This window comes from Doryrhamphus excisus, chromosome 6 (genome assembly GCF_030265055.1).
Source record: "Doryrhamphus excisus isolate RoL2022-K1 chromosome 6, RoL_Dexc_1.0, whole genome shotgun sequence".
Lineage (NCBI taxonomy): Eukaryota > Metazoa > Chordata > Actinopteri > Syngnathiformes > Syngnathidae > Doryrhamphus > Doryrhamphus excisus.
Genome location: NC_080471.1, coordinates 5,735,135 through 5,759,497, shown reverse-complemented (window position 1 = coordinate 5,759,497; position 24,363 = coordinate 5,735,135). Strand labels below are relative to the sequence as shown.

General features: G+C 37.8%; 1 protein-coding gene across 1 annotated transcript; it reads left to right on the top strand.

Annotated features, from left to right (window-relative positions):
* Nucleotides 1-2,173: 2,173 nt before the first annotated feature.
* On the top strand, nt 2,174-5,369 carry hs3st1 (heparan sulfate (glucosamine) 3-O-sulfotransferase 1). The gene is made up of 2 exons (XM_058075531.1): nt 2,174-2,616; nt 3,646-5,369. The coding sequence occupies exon 2, from the start codon at nt 3,728-3,730 to the stop codon at nt 4,637-4,639; it is 912 nt and encodes a 303-aa protein (XP_057931514.1). The 5' UTR covers nt 2,174-2,616; nt 3,646-3,727; the 3' UTR covers nt 4,640-5,369.
* The last annotated feature ends 18,994 nt before the right edge of the window (nt 5,370-24,363 follow it).

The following is a 24,363-nucleotide window of genomic DNA, read 5'->3' as shown; positions in this document are numbered from 1 at the left end:
CACTGTGGAAGCCTGCATCCAGCCTTTGGTTTTGGTGGGGGTCATTTAGTGATCATGCTACAAAAACACAACACGGACACACTCATTTGTTAACTCTGCCCTCTCCCTGTGTAATATGTAAACCAGGGATGTCCAAAGTGCGGAGCGCGGGCCATTTGTGGATTAAATTTTTGATGGATCTGTGACCAATATATGAAGTACGTTGTCGAAGAGATGATACTAAAAATGAATAAGTCACTTACACACAAACACAGTAACACAGAGAAGCGGTAGAAAATGAATGAATGAATGAATGAATGAATGAATGAATGAATGAATGAATGAATGAATGATTGTCCTGTGTGTGTGTTTTGAGCATCCATGTTCCAGTTCCCATACTGTATATTCCCTTTGACTGTGTTATTCTGTATTAGCATGGAAAGTACTGCCCTTAAACACCTTTAGCAACATTTAGCACAGCAGGACCCAAACAGCGATACATTCTTTCATGTTCGAGTCCCTAAGTGTCACTATTCACTTTTTATGAGTTACTAAACTAGGAACACTAAATTTACTTTTTTGTCAGAGTTTGTTGTAAACTACAAGGCAGATAATTATAAGCAGCTGGTGGCAACCCCCCTGAAGGGCTACAAAGCCCTTGGCTGCAATATGTCACTGAAGAGACACGTTTTGCATTCCAATCTAGATTCCTTTCCATTCAACACGAAAAGGGGAGAAGTAAGTGATGAGCACGGTGGAGGATTCTATCAGGACATTGCAGCTATGGAAAAAAGATATCCGAGTATATCCGAGGTATACCAAGTCCAAAAATTTGTAGAGCAGTTTTATAAGGTGTTCATGAGCAAGGGCAAACATGTAGCGTAGCGCCACATAAAAAAACATGATTTTTTCATGATTCAGTGGCGGTCCAAATTTAGCAGTCGCGGGCCGCCAGCAGTAAACAAATGTATGGGAAATGCAGATGATTTCATAAAAAATTGGTGTTTTTCAAATAAACAGATTTTCTGTGACTGCAGGTAAATAGAGATGTAAATGAATAAATAAATTCATAAAATAATGACCTAAAATTCACAATACTGTATGAATTTATGCACTGGCTTACTTTAATGTATTTTTTCATAGATTGCTTGTCATGAGGGCGGCACGGCGGTCTGGTGGTTAGTGCGCAGACCTCACAGCTAGGAGACCAGGGTTCGGTCCCCGCCCTCGGCCATCTCTGTGTGGAGTTTGCATGTTCTCCCCGTGCATGCGTGGGTTTTCTCCGGGTACTCCGGTTTCCTCCCACATTCCAAAAACATGCTAGGTTAATTGGCCACTCCAAATTGTCCATAGGTATGAATGTGAGTGTGAATGGTTGTTTGTCTATATGTGCCCTGTGATTGGCTGGCGACCAGTCCAGGGTGTACCCCGCCTCTCGCCCGAAGAAGCTGGGATAGGCTCCAGCACCCCCGCGACCCTCGTGAGGAAAAAGCGGTAGAAAATGAATGAATGAATGAATGAATGCTTGTCATGAATTCATGTGGAGCACAAAATATGATTTTCAACCACTAGATTTGCAGGATTTTTTTTTTACATTTAATTTTAAATATTTAACTGATGTGGACAAATAAAAAAATCAAAAGATGCAGATTGCAGATTGTTTCTTTTTAATATTTATTTTATAAAAAGGTATTTTTTGTTTAATTCTAATGTGTGTATATATATGTGTGTGTGTGTGTGTGTGTGTGTGTGTGTGTGTGTGTGTGTGTGTGTGTGTGTGTGTGTGTGTGTGTGTGTGTGTGTATAATGTGCCCTCTGATTGGCTGGCGACCAGTCCAGGGTGTAACCCGCCTTTCGCCCAAAGACAGCTGGGATAGGCTCCAGCACACCCGCGACCCTCGTGAGGATAAGCGGTAGAAAATGAACAAATGAGAATATATATATATATATATATATATATTCATTCATTCATTATTCATGAATATTTCTACAATGTCCCATGAGCCAATAAAAAAACAAAAAAAAAACGCTTTACACACGTCTTAAACATAATATAATTTCTTAAAAATTCAATAATATAATATCTAATCAACTTTTCTACATGTATTATTTTGTCTAATTTTGTGAAGTGTCTCTCACCCACTCTGTGCCAAACACAGCAGTGGTCAAGGAAACAGAAAGAGAATAAAGACATATGATTATTATTTTACATATCAATAATATGAATAATATAGTACAATATACCTAATAATATTCAATAATATCCAAGCGCGTGTCCGTGCTGCGTGCCCCACATGCCAGCAATGTTCTCCAGTCACATACCGTGACGTCATGGTGAGTCAGGAGGGGGCGTGGCCACCATGTAGGCGTACAAGAAGAAGAAGAAAAAAAAAGCTCCGTAAAGAACCCTAAGGAGGAGAAGCGGACACTTGGCTGCTCAGAGGAGGAGGAGGTGGAGGCTCCTTCTGTCTCCCTGTCAGCGTTGCCTCCTTCTCTCTCCCGCTGTGCTCGTGGTGAACGTCCACAGCATCCACAGCAGCCACAGCAATAAGTGGAGCTTTTTGGAAGAGAGGAAGTGTGGATGCTCCACATGAAGAGCAGGACGTGTGGACTAAAGTAGACCAAGTACAAAAAAAGGTAGGATTATTTCTTGTTTCATGTAAATGCATGCAGCATATGATGTTTATGATGTTACTATTACTCTGCATGGAGATCAATGTTTGCAGGCTTATTGTTAAAATTATTGTAAAACATATTCATAACTTTGGGGTGTCCAAAGTGGGGCCGTGGGGCCATTTTCAGACCGCAGCAGATGATACAAAGAAAATGAACTCCTCTCCTTAAAAGAAAGAAAAATATTTTTTTAATTACATTTTTTTTAAAAAAAAAATAATGTACAGATGTTGAAGAAAGAAAAAGAAAAAAAAGAAAAAAAATTATTGTAAAACATATTCATAACTTTGGGGTGTCCAAAGTGGGGCCATGGGGCCATTTTCAGACCACAGCAGATGATACAGCGAAATGAACTCCACTCCTTAAAAGAAAGAAGAAAGAATTAAAAAAAAGAATAAAAAAAATAAAATAAAAATAATGTACAGATGTTGAAGAAAGAAAAAGAAAAAAAAGGAAAAAATGAATGTAAAACATATTCATAACTAATTTCACTTCATTACACTTTTATAGCTATTGTTTATAATACTTATCACAGTTTTGGATATAAGTGTAAACATTTATGGTTTGACTAGTGATTAGTAATTTTCATTATTTATAATAAATATATTTAATTTTCTAATTATGTTTATTTTGTTACATTATGTCATGTAATTGTATTTTCTTATACTTTTGTGTAATTTTTTTGGAAATATTATTGATAGCTAGACATAAAATGTGAACATATTCATGATTAGAATTGTAGTAAATTGTGCTTCCTTATACGATTAAATCATGACGAGATATTGACAGGCAATTTATTATTATTATTATTATTATTATTATTATTATTATTATTATTATTATTATTATTATTATTATTATTATTATTATTATTATTATTATTATTATTATTATTATTATTATTAATGACTTACTTTGACTTTTAAAGCGTTTGGTGGATTATGTTGTTTTCTTACTAACGAGGTAACGTTTGGTGTTTTTTCTCGCTTGCAGAGACTTTTTTTCCAGTTTCAATGTGGGCTCCAGTCTTGTCCCTCACGCCAGGCTGAAATCCTCCAGGGTCAGGACCTCGGTCATGGCGGCCCTGCTCCTCGGGCTGCTGCTCTTTGCCATGCAGTCCCCCACCGTCCCTTCCTCGGGGGCCCCGGAGTGGCAGCCGCCCACTTGGTCGCCACAGGCGGATAACGGCACCGCCGTCCACCCCAACGGGACAGCGCAGCAGCTCCCACGGATCATCATCATTGGCGTGAGGAAAGGCGGCACGCGGGCGCTCATTGAGATGCTGAGTCTGCACAGGGGGGTGGCGGCGGCCCAGAACGAGGTCCACTTCTTCGACTGGGAGATCCACTTCCAAAAAGGCTTGTCTTGGTACCGCAGCCAGATGCCCTTCGCCTTCCCCAACCAGCTCACGGTGGAGAAGACGCCCGCCTACTTCACCTCCGCCAAAGTCCCCGAGCGCATCCACCAAATGGACCCGGGCGCCAAGTTGCTGCTCATCCTCAGGGACCCCACGGAGAGGGTGCTGTCGGACTACACGCAGGTCTTCTACAACCGTCTCCAGAAGCACAAGCGCTACCAACCCATCGAAGCGGTGCTGGTGAAGGACGGGAAGGTCAACCTGGGCTACAAGGCGCTCAACCGAAGCCTGTACTACGTGCACATGCAGAACTGGCTGCGGTACTTCCCGCTGGAGAGCATCCACGTGGTGGACGGCGACCGCCTCATCCGGGACCCCCTGCCCGAAATGAAGAAAGTGGAGCGCTTCTTGAGGTTGGAGCCGCAGATCAGCGCCTCTAACTTCTACTTCAATAAGACGAAGGGATTCTACTGTTTGAGGGAGCACGGGCGGGAGCGCTGCTTGCACGACTCCAAGGGCAGGGCCCACCCCCGCGTGGCCCCCGCCATCCTGCAGAAACTCTACCATTTCTTCCAGGAACCCAACAGGAAGTTCTTTGAGCTGGTGGGCCAAACGTTCAACTGGAAGTGAAGACGTCCTGTTTTACTAACATGAACACAACTCTGAGTCTATTTTTATAGCGACTACTCGCTTTTTTTCTACTCACCGGTCAGAAAACCTCTACGACCTCTAGCGACCCAGGCGGTCGCATCCATCGTGTCGCTAGTATGTCGTTAAGAGCAGCTTCAACTTTATTAAACGTACCTGATGGACATTCAACCGCTGCTACGCTTTCACATTCTGGAGAGAAGCCACATGCAAACCTTTAATAAGTCTGTCTTTTTATTCCATTTAATCCCATCCTAATTAACCCTGTGATTAAGGGTACCACAGATTAAGACAGGTCAGAGCCTATAATGGAGATCATTTAGTATGATTTCATACCAGAAAATAAGCAAAATGTTGCGAAAAATGTACATTCTTTTTAAATTGGTGAAAAAAAATGAAACTATTAATAATAATCATATTAATGTGGATTATTACAATTTTTTGAATTTATTTTTACACCCCCTTACTAAAGTATTACTTGAAGAACACTTTTCTACATTATTTCACCAAAAAAACCACTGAATTCATCAAAATTATATTCATAATTAATTTTAATTAAGTCATTACAATTAATTAATAATATTTCCAGAATATTTGCTGTGTTTGTGGTATGCAAGAGTTGTCATTTTTATTCACAAAAAAGTCAATTTTGAGACATTTAAAGTGTACTAGATTCTCCTGTCTGTAAATAGATGTCTTTCTAAAGTGAAGAATTAATACTATATTAAAGATATATATTATTTTCATGGGTGTTTTGTTTTTCAATGATTTGGACAATATTCACATATTTATATATACCTTTAAAATGCTTTTCCTCATCAGTGATATCAAAGTGAAACATGATGGTTTATTTCTCATGACCTTTCTTTGATGATTGAAGTCTACGGTAGCAAATCTACTTTCCTGCTCCTTAAAGGGCTACACATCTTGTTTGTATTCATCCACAATACAAACCATCATTTTCATGTACGGAATGTACACTGTGATGATTTGCAAGGCCTGCCGTATGAATTTAAAAGACCAACAGGTTATTTGGTGACCTCAACCACCTTGGATTTCATGCATAAGCAAGTACATGTGGGAAAATATGTCAACAAATAAAGTAGGTGATGATGGACCGGTAAGTCAAACCCGCATGATTATATGTAAAAAACAAAAACATACTCATACTCAAGGGTGTGCTCTGTTGTGGTGTTTTGACAACTTGATAGCCATTCTTAATCATTTTTTCTTTATTTCTACTGAGCAATACATGGAATATTTGGTTTTGCTGCCAATATGTGTATTTGAATATATATAGTATTTATATAATACTTTGTATATAATAATACTTATAGTATTTTAGTATTTTTCTCCAAATAATTTTTTCTCCAAGCCATGAGTGAAATCAGCCTTACAACTAACATTTTTTTGTGTTGAAGCTACTTTTGCAAAATGAAAATGTATTTTCATAATAGCTTATTTCAAGCCACACAAAGACAATATGCTTGTTTTACCAGAACATGAACAAAATACTCACATTATTAGCTGAAAACCCCAATGAGGTTTCTCCACCTCTGCTGTGTCCCTCCAGCCACATCCGCAGCCTTCTGAAGCGCAGATGCAGCCGACTCCCTCTTCTGTGCCCGAAGAGGAGATGAAATAACTAGAGTCTGTCGCAACCTCGCACAAAACCAAAGTTCTTTCTACACTAAATGTTCTACATAGGGCGCTAATTTTGTGGCGCACCCCGAGGAGGCGCAGGATGGTGGAGTGCAGCGCACACCATGCAGTGGAAATTTGGAGCACCGTGCGCAGCCAATCTGGTCATTTGGTAGACTGGGCTGCGCTGAGATGGGCGTGGCAGGGAGGTGCCCACACTTTCAGGTTGGCGTAGTGACAATTTCGGGACAAAGATGGCCACCTCTTCACCATCAAAACAGTCAAAATGTGCTCGTCAAAACCAAGCACATTTAAATGCAACTATTCAATGCACTATTTAATGTAACTGTACAAACCAGCATATACATATACGTATACGTGTCTGGGTCCATGCACGCCCCTCACTCCCACTCATCCAATCACTGTTAATATGCAAATGAGCCAACACGCTGCACGGACTTCGTAGAAACAGAGAAAGTGACCCATTAGACAACTAATAATTAAGAATAATTAAAAACAAAGATTAATATAAGGGTGGTTATTAAAATCTGGCTGTAGGGTATATTTTTTGACTGTTTTTTCTCAAAGAGGATAAGGAGGAGATACCGAGAATATACCATCGAAGGTTCTCCTATTTCACGATGCAGAGCAGGAATTCAGGTGGATCACAAGCATGACGCCTGGATTAGCCTGCTGCTTAATTTAATTTAATTTAATTTAATTTAATTTAATTTAATTTAATTTAATTTAATTTAATTTAATTTAATTTAATTTAATTTAATTTAATTTAATTTAATTTAATTTAATTTAATTTAATTTAATTTAATTTAATTTAATTTAATTTAATTTAATTTAATTTAATTTAAGACAGGAACAGAGGTGGTCTACATGGTGACATGCATTGTGGCCTCTGATGAGCAGTCCAGTGGGCCCTGCACATTTAAAGGCAATGAGAAGTGTTCATTTGACGGGTTAAGATTATACTCCGCTGTGTTAAAGCCTCCCGGGATCGGCGTTATGAAGTAAGTATCAGCCGATATTGATATCGTGATATCGTACTGATCAATCGGAGCTCTCATAATTGATATCAATTTTTGTCATGTTTGGTGTTCATAAATAGGCTCATAACATATTACCGTTAGCACATCATTCACTTTTACATCATGGGGGGGTTGGCTTGCTGTTGTTTTGGGGCATTGAGTGCAGTAAATGAAGTAAATAAAATACTGTTATTCCTCCTCTATGTAATCAAAAGGCTGCAGATCGTTATGGTTGACTCACTGACAGTCTGCTGCCTGCACTCGGCTATTAAGAGATCATGAACGTCTCATTAGTCTCGTCACTTGTGCAGCCCGCCAAAGTTTTACAACCGCACATTTCCCCCATAAGATCAGCTAATTAATCTGAGACACACATAATGTGTCCTCACCCCACATACAGCATTGAACTCTGGGAACCAACCATCCCGTCACATCCTTGGCTTAGAACAATATTGACTGAAGACATTTCTGGATAGCTAGCAAGGTTCCAAAAAGAGGCAAGATTTTCTGGAATCACAACCTGCCAGTCTGCCTGCCTTTTTCAGGATGATGTGACCCAGTGAAGCGGGCCTCCTGCAGCTTGACGCCTTGCTTTAATTGGAATGGATTGTTTGTTCACCTGGTGTGTGAAGGCTTGTCTAGACACACACACACACACAGATGCTAGATGCTGCTAAACCACCAATTTCAAACAATTTCTCCCATAGGAAGGAATGGAAATACAAGTACAGTAATTTGCTTCAGTGTCAAACTGGCCATCGTAGTATAGAACTGTACAGGAAATGTCTCACAGAACATTTACGCAAGTGTAAAACAAAGTTAACCACTGTTCATATTTACATGTAAAAACCAGAACATTTCTGGTCCTGGCCACCCCCATGTTGGGGGTACCATCTTGACAGAAATGCACTGTGGTGAAGAACATTAGTTCAGTCTAATTGGCATTTCACTGCAGCACACAACTTTCCGTGGGACAGCAGAAGAGAGCTGCCTATTTTGATGAGATACATAAAACTGTATCTTGCTTGAACTGAAAGCGGTAGGTAAGTTTTCCATCATTTCTTTGGTCGTTCCGGTCAGGTTTTCTCATACTAAGTCGACTTTGACTTCAATTAATTCATTTTCTACCGCTTTTTCCTCATGAGGGTCGCGGGGGTGCTGGAGCCTATCCCAGCTGAGACGCGGGGTACACCCTGGACTAGCGACCAGCCAATCCCAGGGCACATATAGACAAACAACCATTCACACTCACATTCATACCTATGGACAATTTGGAGTGGCCAATTAACCTAGCATGTTTTTGGAATGTGGGAGGAAACCGGAGTACCCGGAGAAAACCCACGCATGCACGGGGAGAACATGCAAACTCCACACAGAGATGGCCGAGGGTGGAATTGAACCCTGGTCTCCTAGCTGTGAGGTCTGTGCGCTAACCACTCGATCGCCGTGCCGCCACTGTTCATATTTACATGTAAAAACCAGAACATTTCTGGTCCTGGCCACCCCCATGTTGGGGGGACGATCTTGACAAAAATGCACTGTGGTGAAGAACATTAGTTCAGCATTTCACTGCAGCACACAACTTTCCGTGGGAGAGCAGAAGAGAGCTGCCTATTTTGATGAGGACCTATTATTAAAATGTATCTTTCATTATGTTTTCCATCATTTCTTTGGTCGTTCCCGTCAGGTTTTCTCATACTAAGTTGACTTTGACTTCAATTATGAAGCGTGATTCAGCACATGAATCTGTTAATATTGGAGGATCTCTGTAGCAGCATGAGTGGGTATCTAAACCAAGTTCAGAGTTAAAACAGGAGTGCCAATCAGCAGCTGACGGGTTTGGCTGCCATGATGGTGAGCAGAATCCAGAAACTATGCATTGAAAACACTGCTCAGCTGCTAATTGCTCTAATAGACTGTCCAACAGCAATGGCTGAACCACGAGGTGGCCAGGGCCACCACTTGCTTAAGATATGTCAGATCAAAGTACATATTTGAAGATTAAGGGTTAAGTGCTTCATTAATAATGGCAAACATAACTCCGCTTTATAACATAACTCATACATAGAAAAGATTTGTGTTGACAATTTAGCCAACATGACCACTATAGTGAATGGTTGTTTGTCTATATGTGCCCTGGGATTGGCTGGCCACCAGTCCAGGGTGGACCCCGCCTCTCGCCCGAAGTCAGCCGGGATAGGCTCCAGCACCCCCCGCGACCCTCGTGAGGATAAGCGGTAGAAAATGAATGGACAAGTGATCAATCAAGGCCTTGTGTGATATGCTGACACTCGTTTAAAATCCCAAATTTTGCTTGAGTTTAAATGTATTTTTGCCAAGATATTTGGTACAACTGCATTTGTCCAAAATGATACACCTAAAAACCAATTTGTGGATTTTTTTTTATTCAACTGTTCAATAGTCAGGAAATGTTCCACAGAGATTGAGAAGGGAGGTGCAGGTGGTGCTCATTTCAACTGTTATCAGTCAGAAAATATGGCCCATCACGCATCCAATGGGTGGATATGCTCATAATAATCGACTATTTTAATCCTTTATTGCTTTATATTTCAACAGTAAATCCTAAGAGTCTTGTGTAATGATTCCAAACAAAACAGGAATATTGTATTGGGCTTGACTGTGCACATGATGACTATATAGGGATGGCGCTAAAGGACAAAAGTGAAATAAACAGCCTTAGCAGACAAAAGATGGAAAAATGAACAGAATTGTTCTTGCAGTGGTGTACAATACACAGAAGAAAATCAGACCTGCCAACATGTACACATTTTATGTACACGCAGTTGAATATGCTTGCATGCAGTTGAACAATTTCAGTGTCCTTTTTGCCTGTCGCTTACACCGGCATTGTGACACTGAAGCGTAATAAAGCCTTCAGTCTCTAGGATAGCGTGACATTTTTCCGAAAAAATTCCTTGATTTGCCGCAAAACTGACCGTTAAAGGCTGTGACGTACATTGTAAACAATTTTGGCTCTACTGTCATGCATTAATTAGTTCCTGCTGTAAAACCACTCTTCTTCTCTCTTTAATTACCCTTGTTTGCTCGCAATGGGGAGCTAACACGCTAAAAAGTCGAAAGTAAAACATAAAAACAGTGTGTCCAAATTGCATGGGTTATTCATATTTTTTTTATATTTCTTATACATTTGTATACAATGCATTTTATTTTCTATATTATAGTTCTATTTTTTATATAACTAATGAAAAGTAATATTTTGTCCACTCTACCCCATGAATCCAGCAGCAATTCCAGCAGACCGGGCGTCTTTATTAGCCTCCACAGAAGGGAATAATGCCTCCCGGTCCTTCAGCTGTCGGGAATGATGAAGGATTTTTAAGAGCCCTTTCCTATTTCTCCTTGAAGGCATTACACTGAGTAAATTGAATGTAAATTAAATATGGCTCCATGTTATGGTCCTCTCAAGGGGGATCACACAACTCATCCATTTCCCTCCGCCGAGCTAATTGCCCCAATAAGCTTCTTCACATTGCAGCTTAGCATAAAGAATGTGCTTTTTCATCCATGTTAGAACTGCACTGAGATTATTACATATATAGAGTATTTCAAAAAGAGACACGAGACAAATATGTGTACACATTCCCATCATCCCATCGTGGCGGCCAGCAGGTCGGGATGTGCCGCTGTTGTGCACTGTGGTGTTTTGTTATCGCTCATTTCCTGGCATGGCCTCCTCTGGCTTAGGATTTAGCCTCCGTTGCCAGTGATCGCTCCCACTAAGAACACACACACTTCTGCTTAGCGTGTGTGTGTGTGTGTGCGTGTGTGTGTGTGCTCAGCCAACCTCGGTGCATTTTGGCATCGGCATGCTGCAGACTCCTGTGATGCTCATAAAAGAAAGGGAAGCCCGGAATATTCGTAAATGACTTTTACGTGTCGTGTTGTCACACGCTCGATGTTCAGGTCACAGTTTGAGAAGCCTTGGTTGCACCACATCTTATGCAACCGGATTGTGCAATTGTTCCACCTTTTTCCATTGGCTCCGCCGTAGCGTACATCTGGTTTGAATCAAAGCTAAGTATTACATGTCATGAATGACTTTACGTGTGCTGCATGCTGCCTTAAATAACAGAATACAACTCCAGACTGATACCATAGATTACCTATCATCAGGTAGAGCTGCCATTACATTGAAACACATGTACACAAAGCCCCTAAGGGGGCATGGATTTACTGAACTGCTAAGAATATGAGGTACTTATGTCAAGTAAAGCATTGATTTGAGAGGAGCCCTCTGTTTGTACAAAGGATTATGTAACAAGAAAAGATAAATCTAATATAGATCTGAGGTGTTCATGTAATGAAATGAGGAGAATATCACTTTTGTGTTTGAAGTAAGGCATTGATTTCAGAGGAGGTCTCTGTTTGTACAAGTAATTATGTAAGAATAAAAGACAAATCTATACGTATATACTCAAATATGGACCGTAGATGTTAATGTAATCAAATACTATTGAGAATACTATATTTTTATTTGAAATAGGGCATCAATTTGAGAGGAGGTCTCTATTTGTACAAGTAATTATGTAAGAATAAAAGACAAATCTACACGTATATACTCAAATATGGACCCGAGATGTTAATGTAATCAAATACTATTGAGAATACTATATTTTTATTTGAAATAAGGCATCAATTTGAGAGGAGGTCTCTATTTGTACAAGTAATTATATAAGAATAAAAGACAAATCTACACATATATACTAAAATATGGACCCGAGATGTTAATGTAATCAAATACTATTGAGAATACTATATTTTTACTTGAAACAAGGCATCAATTTGAGAGGAGGTCTTTATTTGTACAAGTAATTATGTAAGAATAAAAGACAAATCTACACGTATATACTCAAATATGGACCCGGGATGTTAATGTAATCAAATACAGAGAATACTATATTTGTATTTGATATAGGGCATCAATTTGAGAGGAGGTCTTTATTTGTACAAGGGGTTATTTAAGAAGAAAAAATAAATCTAGGTGAATGTGCATAATTATAGACCTGTGGTGTTAATGTAACCAAATACTGTACAGAGAATCCCACATTTGTATTTGAAGTAAAGCATCTATTTGAGAGGAGGCCTCTATTTTTTGTGTGATTTTGTAAGACAAAAAAATGACAAATCTAGATGGATGTACTCAAATATGGACCAGGGGTGTCAAAGTAAACAAACACAGAGGATACCACATTTTATTTGAAGTAAGGCATCCATTAGAATTAAGGCCTAGTCTCTATAATTACATAAACTTTTTTTTCAGTCAGTTGCAGAGCTCAAAGTGTTTATTGAGTTTGAAAAAAAGCTAAAATGTTCTATTTCAGCCTCCAGTATATGTTTGTGTTCTCGTGTGCTTGTTCTTCCTTGCCTAGTTTGCTTTTGGCTGACGTTTGTTCCTGGACTTGGTGAGTACTTTTATTAGGTTATGCTATTCCTGTCTTTTACGCCCTTTGTTACCTCTTACCTGTGACTTTGCCCGGGTTTTGTTTGTGTTTTGTGTATTTTTGACAGGGCATTTATTTTATTGGAAGTAAGGCACCGATTTCAAGTCCCAGTTTGTGGCAGTGCTTTGAAAGAAGCACTGCCGCAATTCATAGCTGAAGATTTTTTAGATAGATTTTTTGCATAGTAGCGTAGCTGGTGTTCATTTGAAGTAAGGCATTTATTCATAAGTGAGCGTTTGTGTAATAATAGGGAAACACATACCACATTTCCTCTAAATTATACAAATGTTTGTGCTCAAAAAGTGTCCAAGGATATTTACTGAGTGACGGTTCAAAGTGTTTATTTGCAGTAAGGTCTCCATTCAAAAAGTGGCTGTAGTAATACAATTTCTTGTGTTAAAAGAAAAGGAAATAAAAGGTCACCAAAAGCATTATTTATTTACCCATGGATAAGGCATCCATTTGAGAGGAGGGTTTAGCGACATTGATTTTGTTAATAAATAATATCAAAAATAATTACCCTACCCTTTTTTAAGGAGCATCACTTCAGATAAATATCAACTCTTAATGTATACATTACTTTTTTCAATAATTCCACAGCTGTATTATGTATTAGTGCCATATTATTGATGTATTTATTCAGTCATCTGTTGCAGGAGCAGCACGCCCTCCACGGTAATCCTTAACATGTGCAAACACTACGTGCCCCCATGGGTTTATGAGGGATGATTAATGATGCCTGGCTTATTAAAAACGCTCTCAGCTTCACACCTTCAAATGCACACATGGTGTTCTGTGCACCTGCAAGGGAGGAAATCAGCTATTTTGCATTGATGACCTTGGTCACGGAACACAAAGTCAGCCCATCAATTCACAACACTGAAGATCTTCCCATTTCTCAAGCGCTCTTGTTTCTTTTAAAGGCCGTGAGAGAGGATGAATGTAAACGCAACCTTGATGCAGGATTATGGAGCAACAAATGGTCTTTTCTGTGCTACGGTGCTGCTCTGTAAATCCCAAACCTAAAAGCAGGTTTGGGGATTAAAAGTCGCCCCCCCCCCCCCCCCCCCCCCGAGAGAGCGGAGAGGAAAAGGCGGCCATTGATGTCGCCGTGTAACATGCCGCACTCGTGCACACGGGTCAATGAAATCCCCTCAGCTTTTCTCCACACTTTGATCAATACCCAGCCGTCCTCGGCCATTTGTGTTCATTGTCAGCCACCGGGAGGACGCAATCAGTGTGCAACAGGAAAGTGAGCGCACTTTGATGAGGATTGTAGCCTCCAGAGAGACAGGAAGTTGTTTTCCCGCAGCTGAGCTTTTGTCTAACATGGTCATTCATTTGGGTGTATCAAGTTAGGATTTAAGGAAATATCATCAGGATAATGTAGGGAATACCACTTTGTGGCTATTACTCTACTAAGGCTACCATTACATATGTAATGGTAATGGTAATGGTAATGGTAATGGTAATGGTAATGGTAATGGTAATGGTAATGGTAATGGTAATGGTAATGGTAATGCTAATGCTAATGCTAATGGTAATGGTTTTATTTCATTTGAACATGAGATCAGATTACAATTGAATGCATCCCATAATCAGTTCCCAGTTCCACATGTCCAAAAGGAGTAGGAAGAAGCAAAGCTTATTAAATCCTACCCCTCCATTTGGTACTTTTACAATCAGTAACTGTTACATTTGTTCACTTCCTGCTTTCCATAATTTATTTTTTTTTAAATAATGTACTTAATTATTAATACGTACTTCAATGACCGCATGGACACCCGACTCTTTTTATCCCACCTTACAGTGTCTGGCGTCCTCCATACAAACATGAGGTTAGATTTCCAAATTAATTCATATATTTTGGAGCAAAAATTTGATTACTGACAGAATTATCTCTTATATTTGAAATAGTTAAATGACACAATGAAATTGGGAAAATAAAATGTCCAAACATTTTTTTTAATCATCTCTATGAATAATTGATGTTAAATTATGTGCTCTCAAATTAAATATATACAAATTGAAGTCCATAAAAATTATGAATAAAACAGTAAGCATTATATCTACATTATCTGCTATAATAAATAATGGAAAAAATATGTAATTATTATGCAAAAAACATTTTTTAAATCATGTTAAATGATCGTTTATTGCGGTTAATTGGTTTGAGTTAATTTCCGCAAAGCAGGATTCAGTTTATAAATGGAATATTTTCATAGTTAGAGCATAGAAAAGCCTAAATATGGGTTTTAACATCATTAGAGCCATCTAGACATAAAATAACACCCCTATATTCACCTTTATACTCACCTTTACGCTAATACACATATTACACACAACCTACTGTTTCGTTGATTTGATATACTTACTACACACCACTTACACTTACTACACTTACATATTTTTTTTACTTACATATTGATAAAATGTACGTACAAAAATTACACACTTGTGACACACAACCACTAAGCTGTGAAAATGCTGCAACTTGTCCGATGATGGTGGGAATGCTACATTATACGCCTACCCGGGCCTTTGTCTTTGAATGGTCTTCTGAATGCCTTATATTGGTATTTCACTACTTTTAGGCATTTTTATGATGGGAAATTCTTAATTTAGGCCAAAAATACATGAGCGTTGTTTAAATATGCATATTTATGAGGTAATAATAGGTCCTAGCCAGCTGCAAAACAGGGAGGAATTATCGTATGATTTTTTTTAGGAATGTATTTGGAAAAATCGACATAGAGTGAAGTCGTAAAAGTGGAAGCATGAAGTGGCGAGGTACAGTCTTCTTCTTCTTCTTGCTCTTTTGGCTTTTCCCTCGCCACCGCAAATCAACCACCTCCATCCAACCCTGGCTTCTGTCTCCTCTCATCCTCCTCTTTGGTCTTCCTCTATGCCCCCTACCTGGCAGCATCCTTCTACCAATATATTCACTATCTCTCCTCTGGACATGTCCCAACCATCTCAGTCTGGCCTAAAGGACTTTATCTCCAAGGCTTCTAACATGTAATGGCCCTCTGATGTACTCCTTCCTGATCCTATCCATCCTGGTCACTCCCATTGAGAACCTCAGCATCCTCATCTCTGCTACCTCCAGTTCTGCTTCCTGTCTTATCCTCAGTGGCACTGCCTCTAGACCAGGGGTCTCAAACTCAATTTACCTGGAGGCCACTGGAGCTAGGGTCTGGGTGAGGCTGGGCCGCATCAGGTTTTCCAAAAAAAAAAACGCACACACATTTATTAAAAACAGAAAAATGAATCAACTTTGCTTTGGTTCCGATTTTCTACAATAAAAGCTCTGATAAAATATTCCACTGTTCTCAAATATCTTACTTTTTATTTTTCTACACAAAATAAGATGAAAAATAAATAAACAAATCAAGAATAAAGAAAATCAATCAATCAGTAATAAATAAATATAATAATAATAATAAAAGGGCAAATAATAAAAACTCAAGAAAGCACATATAGTTGGTGGGTAGACAAATGATTTTTTTCAGATTAAAATGAACAAAGCATTATTAGAGCCCTGTAGACATGACAAAACACGACTATAGTCACATTTATACTCTTTTTATTTACAACATATTGTGCAACTGCAGGGTCTTGAGACACATGCTAACTCGCAAGCTAGCGAGAGAGCTAGCGACCTAAACGGTAGCCTTCAAGTTATTTCCTTTCAACTTAAATAGCCAAAAACTTACCACTTCCACACGGATAGGGAGGATAACTATTAACAGTTATTTAACCTTTAACATGAACATGAATCAAACGTAATAATTTTTTCTGGGTACATGATACCATACAGCATCCATATCAAACTTGCGCGGGCTGCACTAACATTAAACTTTCATATCAGGGCGGGGGCCTCAAACTAGTGTCCTGCGGGCCACATTTGGCCCGCGGGCCGCGTGTTTGAGACCCCTTCTCTAGACCAAACAACATGGCTGGTCTCACCAAAATGGACATTTTGAGGGTTACTTTATGAATAAGTCATGTGAAAATAAATGAAACTATGATCAAATATACAGGCATGTTTTTGGCCCAAAATATGCTCCATGTCTATGGAGAAGGTGTTTGTTTTGTTGGAGGTATTTTGGGTGAAACGTAGTAGCAGGGGTTCATGCATGTGCAAATAGCGGTAGTTGCATATAGATTATGGGTAAGTGTGTTTTCCACGCCACTTCCCTAGTACTCCTTCACAGCATGAAGGCCATGAGTAACCGTATTGGAGTGCGGCCTGAGGCTGAGCTAATGGAGACCGAAAGATATCACCTTTCTCCAGGAAAGAATCCCCAAGGACATCACCTGTAAATTGCATTTTTGCACATTTTACTTGTGTCCTTTATTATATTATTTGTGTTTCTTTTCATCCAAACGTCCTCATTTGAAGGTTCTCATAGTTCAAACACAAGTCAAAGAGACTGTTTTGCATATTACCTTGGAAACTGCCGTTTTTGCTTCTTTTTTTTTTTCCTTCTCCCATCATTAGACTGGCACAATTTGCTTAATAGTAGTTTCATTCCAAGCCAAGCATTTGGTATGGAAATGAGACTCCTCCCTGCTTTGGCAAAATGAGACTCTCAGCAGAAAAGATTTGGGTTCCAAACCCAAAAGAAAGAAAAAAAAAACCCCACAAGGTTCTTATTAACATATCAATGAGGAGGGAAAAGCATGGAGAGTTATTCTAAAGATCCTCCCAGTGGAAATCTGACAAAGACATCTTAGCCGAGAGGTATTTTAGTCACAATAATCTCAATTGTAATATTACCTGGCTTTGATTCCTTCAGCTTTTTCTTGTCTCTTAAGCAGGTTAAAAATATATCTTTTACTTTTTCACTTGTTCTTCACATCGAGAGAATGTCGGTCACGTGTGTCATCGTTCTTAATTGATCAGAGATAAAAAAAAAAACAGTTCCCGTTGAGGTGGTCCAGGTCCGGGCAGGACTGCCCAAAACCCAGTACTACAGTAGTGTGATGGGACACAGCAAAATGCATACTGACCCGTACAGTTTGCTCAATTTTGGTCAATTTGGCCTGGAATATTGACCAATCAGCCGTGTTTTTACAAGAATCAAGTCAACATTTTAAGAAAAAGAAGAAGAAAAAATTGTAATTTCACAAGAATAATGTGAAATAATATTAGGTGGGAAAATTATTTTATTTTAGCAGTATAAATATAATTAATATCATTTGTAGTAGTAGTAGTAGTAGTATTAAGTTTATTACATTTTTGGATAATTAGGTTGCAAAGAAAGTTAGAATTTTCAAGAATAAAGTCAGAATATTATGGCAATAAAGCAGTATATTTAGCAGTATATTTAACAGTATACATATAATTAATATTATTTGTAGTAGTAGTATTAAGTTTATTAAACAAATATAGAAGTATTGAATATGAATGAAATATGTTTATTTATTGTTATTATTTATATATACATTTTTACGCGGTAATATTATGAAAACAAAAAATTGTTAATTGTTAAAAATTGTTAACATTTTTGAATGATTAGGTTGCAAAGAAAGTTATAATTTTCAAGAATAAAGTCAAAATATTATAGCAATAAAGCAGTATATTTAGCAGTATAAGCAGTATATTTAGCAGTATATTAAGCAGTATAAATATAATTAATATTATTTGTAGTAGTAGTATTAAGTTTATCAATCAAATATAGAAGTACTGAATATGAATGAAATATTATTTATTTATTTTTTATTATTTATATATACATTTTTAAGCAGTAATATTATGAAAACAAAAAAATTGTTGATTGTTAAAAAAAAATAAAATTTTTGGATAATTAGGTTGCAAAGAAAGTTATAATTTTCAAGAATAAAGTCAAAATATTATGGCAATAAAGCAGTATATTTAGCAGTATAAGCAGTGTATACTGCAGTATATTATTAGCAGTATATTTAGCAGTATAAATATAATTAATATTATTTGTAGTAGTAGTAGTAGTAAGTTTATTAATCAAATATAGAAGTATTGAATATGAATGAAATATTATTTATTTATTTTATTATTATATATACATTTTAAGCGGTAATATTATGAAAACAAAAAAAAGGTTAATTGTTAAAAAAAATGTACATTTTTGGATAATTAGGTTGTAAAGAAATTTATAATTTTCAAGAATAAAGTGAAATAAAGAGTTAATAATATTAAAGAAAAAAAATGCTGCGGTTCTCATTGGGAGTGACCAGGATGGATAGGATCAGGAAGGAGTACTTCAGAGGGACATTACATGTTAGATCAAAGATGCTCTTTCACCTGTACCACAGAGCTGTGATGTTGTTTTTTCTTGAAGTATACATAACTTATAGCATATCTACATGTTTTATGCTTATGTGTCCCTAGCATCCTTTCATTGTCGGCATGTGGCCTTCCCTGGTAAAGGTTTGGACACCCTTACTTTAGAGAAACAAGAAGTTGTGCCATTTCGAAGGGTGACGAAGGCGTGTGAGAGAAGCTTAATGTCTGCTGTCGACTCCTATTTCCTTCTTCATTTCACACGCTGTTGACTCAGCCTATTAGCTGCTGCGTGCCGGCCGTCCGTCCGTCCGTCCGTCCGTCCGTCCAGCAGCACACATAAGTTGTCTGCCTCGCTGCTACATGCCCATACTCATCTAATGAGCTCTGGGTGTGTGTGCTGTGATGCTCTTAGCAGGTCGTTCCTTAGGGCATCCCCCACCTCCTCCCCAGGACAAATGGGCACTTTGCACCTTCTTTATCTGGTCACTTTTCAAATCAATTACTATCTTCTGGGGACAATTTACTCAGAAAAGAAAACACATGCGCCTCGGCCATCGCTCTACTCCCCAAAACAAAAATTGCCAACGACACTTACAATAAAAATATTAGATTTTTCATGTTTTTGTTGTTGTTTCAAAGGGCTATTACTATTATTATTGTTAACCTTAAGAGAGACCTGAAAATCCTATTGACTAATTTGTCATTTACTTATAATTATCATATTGCTATAAAATAGTATTATTAATCTGACAAGGGCCTTGAAAAAAAATTAAAAAATGTCCCCTTTCTCCAAATGAAATATTAGATTTTTCATGTTTTTGTTGTTATTTCAAAGTGCTATTACTATTATTATTATTATTATTATTGTTAACCTTAAGAAAGACCTGAAAATCCTAATAACTAATTTGTCATTTACTTAGAATTATTATATTGCTATAAAATAGTATTATTAATCTAATGAGTGCCTTGGAAAAAAAGTCCCTTTTCTAAAATAAAAATATTCGATTTTTCATGTTTTTTTTGTTATTTCAAAGTGCTATTACTATTATTATTATTATTATTATTATTGTTAACCTTAAGAAAGACCTCAAAATCCTAGTAACTAATTTGTCATTTATTTATAATTATCATATAGCTATAAAATAGTATTATTAATCTAATGAGTGCCTTGGAAAAAAGTCCCTTTTCTAAAATAAAAATATTCGATTTTTCATGTTTTCGTTGTTATTTCAAAGTGTTAGTACTATTATTATTATTATTGTTAACCTTAAGAGACCTGAAAATCATATTAACTAATTTGTCATGTACTTATAATTATCATATTGCTATAAAATAGTATTATTATATATATATAATCTAATGAGTGCCTTGAAAAAAAATAAAAAAATGTTTCTTTTCTACAATAAAAATATTCGCTTTTTCATGTTTTTTTTATTTCAAAGGGCTATTATTATTATTATTATTATTATTATTATTATGGTTGTTGTTAACCTTAAGAGACCTGAAAATCATATTAACTAATTTGTAATTTACTTATAATTATCATATTGCTATAAAATAGTATTATTAAGTTAAGGAGTGCCTTGAAAAAAAAATAAAAAATGTCCTTTTCCTACAATAAAAATATTAGATTTTTCATGTTTTTGTTGTTATTTCAAAGTGCTATTACTATTATTATTATTGTTGTTAACCTTAAGAAAGACCTGAAAACCATATTAACTAATGTGTGCCTTGAAAAAAAATAAAAAAATGTCCCTTTTCTCCTAATTAGTGTTCAGAAAATGTGATGACTAAATGATTGAATTGAAGAAAAGCACTTTGTTCGGCACGGAATAGGTCAGCTTAGTAAAACGGTAAAAGTGACGCTACGACTGACCGTAATTGACCAACAATGCAACACAACAAAAAGCCTAAGCGATGTAACCCAAAGCATTGAAAAGATGCATTCAATGGCCACCCCTGCTTTGAACCCGTTTACCAACGCTATTCCCATCTGTTCTTCTTGTAGCCAATAACGTGTTGGCCGTCTCGACTCTCTTGAACAGGATCGAGGGTCACGTCTCGCCAGCACCCTCCTGTGATTTGCTACTCAGTCAAGCGCATCTCCAGAGAAATAGAATGCAATGGCGTGCCCTCCGCCGAGCGAGATGAAGGTCACTCCATTCCTTGGAGATGCAGTTTGCTGCCGTGCTATTGTTCATACGGACGATGAAAATAAAGGGCTGGAGCTATGGAGTATTGGGAATATGCTCACACATTCCTCCAGGCCCTGCGGGGAATTTAACCTTTGACCCCTTATGTATGTGTGAGGCCTTGGCGTGATGATACCGTTGCACCTGGGCTAGCTTTACAACCTTCTGAAGTGTTCTTTTATGCGTTACATTTGGATTCTATTACACACAAGAGCTGCTGTGATCATCACTTTAATTGCTTGATGTGACCACGATGATGTCTTTGACATCGAGATGGACTCGTCATCTTGAAGTCACTTGACCTTCAATCTTTGTCCTTTTGTGTCCCCTCAAACACATCATAGCATGATAGCATATGTCTTCTTGTGCTTCCTGGAGTTAATCATGGGGATGGATGGCATGCATTATCTGGTCACTTTTTACATCAATTACTATCTTCTTGGGACAATTTACCCACAAATGGTACAAAAAACAAGACATGTGCTTCGGCCATCACTCTACTCCCCAAAACTAAAATTGCCAACGACACTTACAATAAAAGTATTAGATTTTTCATGTTTTTCTTGTTATTTCAAAGTGCTATTGCTATTATTATTATTATTGTTGTTAACCTTAAGAAAGACCTCAAAATCATATTAACTAATTTGTCATGTACTTATAATTATCAATTGCTATAAAATAGTATTATTAATCTAATGAGTGTCTTGAAAAAAAATGTCCCTTTTCTACAATAAAAATATTAGATTTTTCATGTTTTTTTTATTTCAAAGTGCTATTATTATTGTTATTGTTAACCTTAAGAGACCTGAAAATCATATTAACTAATTTGTCATTTACTTATAATTATCATATTGCTATAAAATAGTATTATTAATCTGAGTGCCTTGAAAAAATGGCCCTTTTCTCCAATAAAAATATTAGACTTTTCATGTTTTTGTTCTTATTTCAAAGTGCTATTACTATTATTATTATTATTATTATTATTAACCTTAAGAGAGACCTGAAAACCATATTAACTAATTTGTCATTTATTTATAATTATCATATTGCTATCAAATAGTATTATTAATCTAACAAGTGCCTTGAAAAAATGTCATTATTAAAAATATATTTATAATATATAATTATTATTATTATTATTATTGTTGTTGTTGTTGTTGTTAACCTTAAGAGACCTGAAAATCATATTAACTAATTTGTCATTTACTTATTATTATCATATTGCTATAAAATGGTATTATTATAATGATTATAATTATCATATTGCTATAAAATAGTATTATTAATCTAACGAGTGTCTTGAAAAAATGTCCCTTTTCGCCAATAAAAATATTAGATTTTGTATGTTTTTGTTTTTATTTCAAAGTACTATTACTATTATTATTATTATTAACCTTAAGAGAGACCTGAAAACCATCATAACTAACTAAAACCGAGGCCGGGGACAGATGTTCACTCCCCCCCCCCCCCCCCCCCCCCCAAAATGGCTGTGACATATTTGAGCGGGATAGAGGTGGCTGCGAAAGTCAGGAACAGCATGGTCAATGGTCAAGATGGTGCAGTAATTAGACCTGACCATTAAGGGAATTGCAGTTTAAGCAGAAAAAGAAGCCAAAGTAAATGTCCTGGGAAAACAGGACATTTGGTCACGCTAGAATAGCATGTCTATATTGATACGAGCCTCATGTAGCTACTGAAAATACAGCGATGCTCCCATCAATCAATCATATGTCGATAAAAGCCTCCCAAAGCCAATCACAAAAAACAAAGCCAACACATCTGCAGTGTCATGAAGGGTTGCCAGTACCATGCCGGGGTCCAGGTCGCAGGGGGCAGCATTCTCACTAGGGAAGCCCAGATTTCCAGGTTCCAGACCAACTTTTCCATTTCCACCAGGAGCATTCCCAGGCCAGCATCCCTCCAGCGTGTCCGAGGTCTACGCCCAGCTGGGCATGCCCAGAATACCTCATACCTCACCAGGGAGGGCATCCGGGCGCCATCCAGACTAGATGCCTGAGCCACCTCTGGTTCCTCTCGAGCTCCTCACCTCAAGCTGAGCTCCTCTATGTGTTCTTCATTCATTTTCTACCGCTTATCCTCACAAGGGTCGCGGGGGTGCTGGAGCCTATCCCAGCTGTCTTCAAACGAAAGGCGGAGTACACCCTGGAGTCACCAATTAACCTAGCATGTTTTTGAAATGTGGGAGGAAACCGGAGTACCCAGAGAAGGGTCACAAGGATGCTGGAGCCTATCCCAGCTGTCTTCAAACGAGAGGCGGGGTACACCCTTGAGTCGCCAATTAACCTAGCATGTTTTTGAAATGTGGGAGGAAACCGGAGTCCCCGGAGAAGGTTCACAGGGGTGCTGGAGCCTATCCCAGCTTTCTTGGGGCGAGAGGCGGGGTACACCCTGGACTGGTGGCCAGCCAATCACAGGGCACATATAGACAAACAACCATTCACACTCACATTCATACCTATGGACAATTTGGAGTGGCCAATTAACCTAGCATGTTTTTGGAATGTGGGAGGAAACCGGAGTACCCGGAGAAAACCCACGCATGCACGGGGAGAACATGCAAACTCCACACAGAGATGGCCGGATTCGAACACTGGTCTCCTAGCTCTGTGACCTGCACGCTAACCACTCACACACCGTGCAGCCTGGATGGTTGATAATTATTTTATGATAATGTAGTAGAGCTGTCAATCAATTGAAATAAAATGAAAATAGTTAATTGTGATTAATCACATTTAACTCACAATTAATCACAGTTAGAAGTTTGTATTCAGTTTTTGCATGGTATTTTATTCATTCATTCATTTTCTACCGTATTTCCTCACAAGGGTGACGGGGGTGCTGGAGCCTATCCCAGCTGTCTTCGGGCGAGAGGCGGGGTACACCCTGGACTGGTGGCCAGCCAATCACAGGGCACATATAGACAAACAACCATTCACATTCAGTACTATATACAATATTACACTAAATGATCTGAATGACAGAATAAAGTTTCAGCTTTCAAACTAGAGAAAATGTGAAAATGACAGATATTTATTTTTGAACAAAACAACCCATCATCCCA

Excerpts from the sequence above, each read along its gene's own strand:
- hs3st1 (XM_058075531.1), top strand. The coding sequence starts at position 3,728 with ATGGCGGCCCTGCTCCTCGGGCTGCTGCTCTTTGCCATGCAGTCCCCC.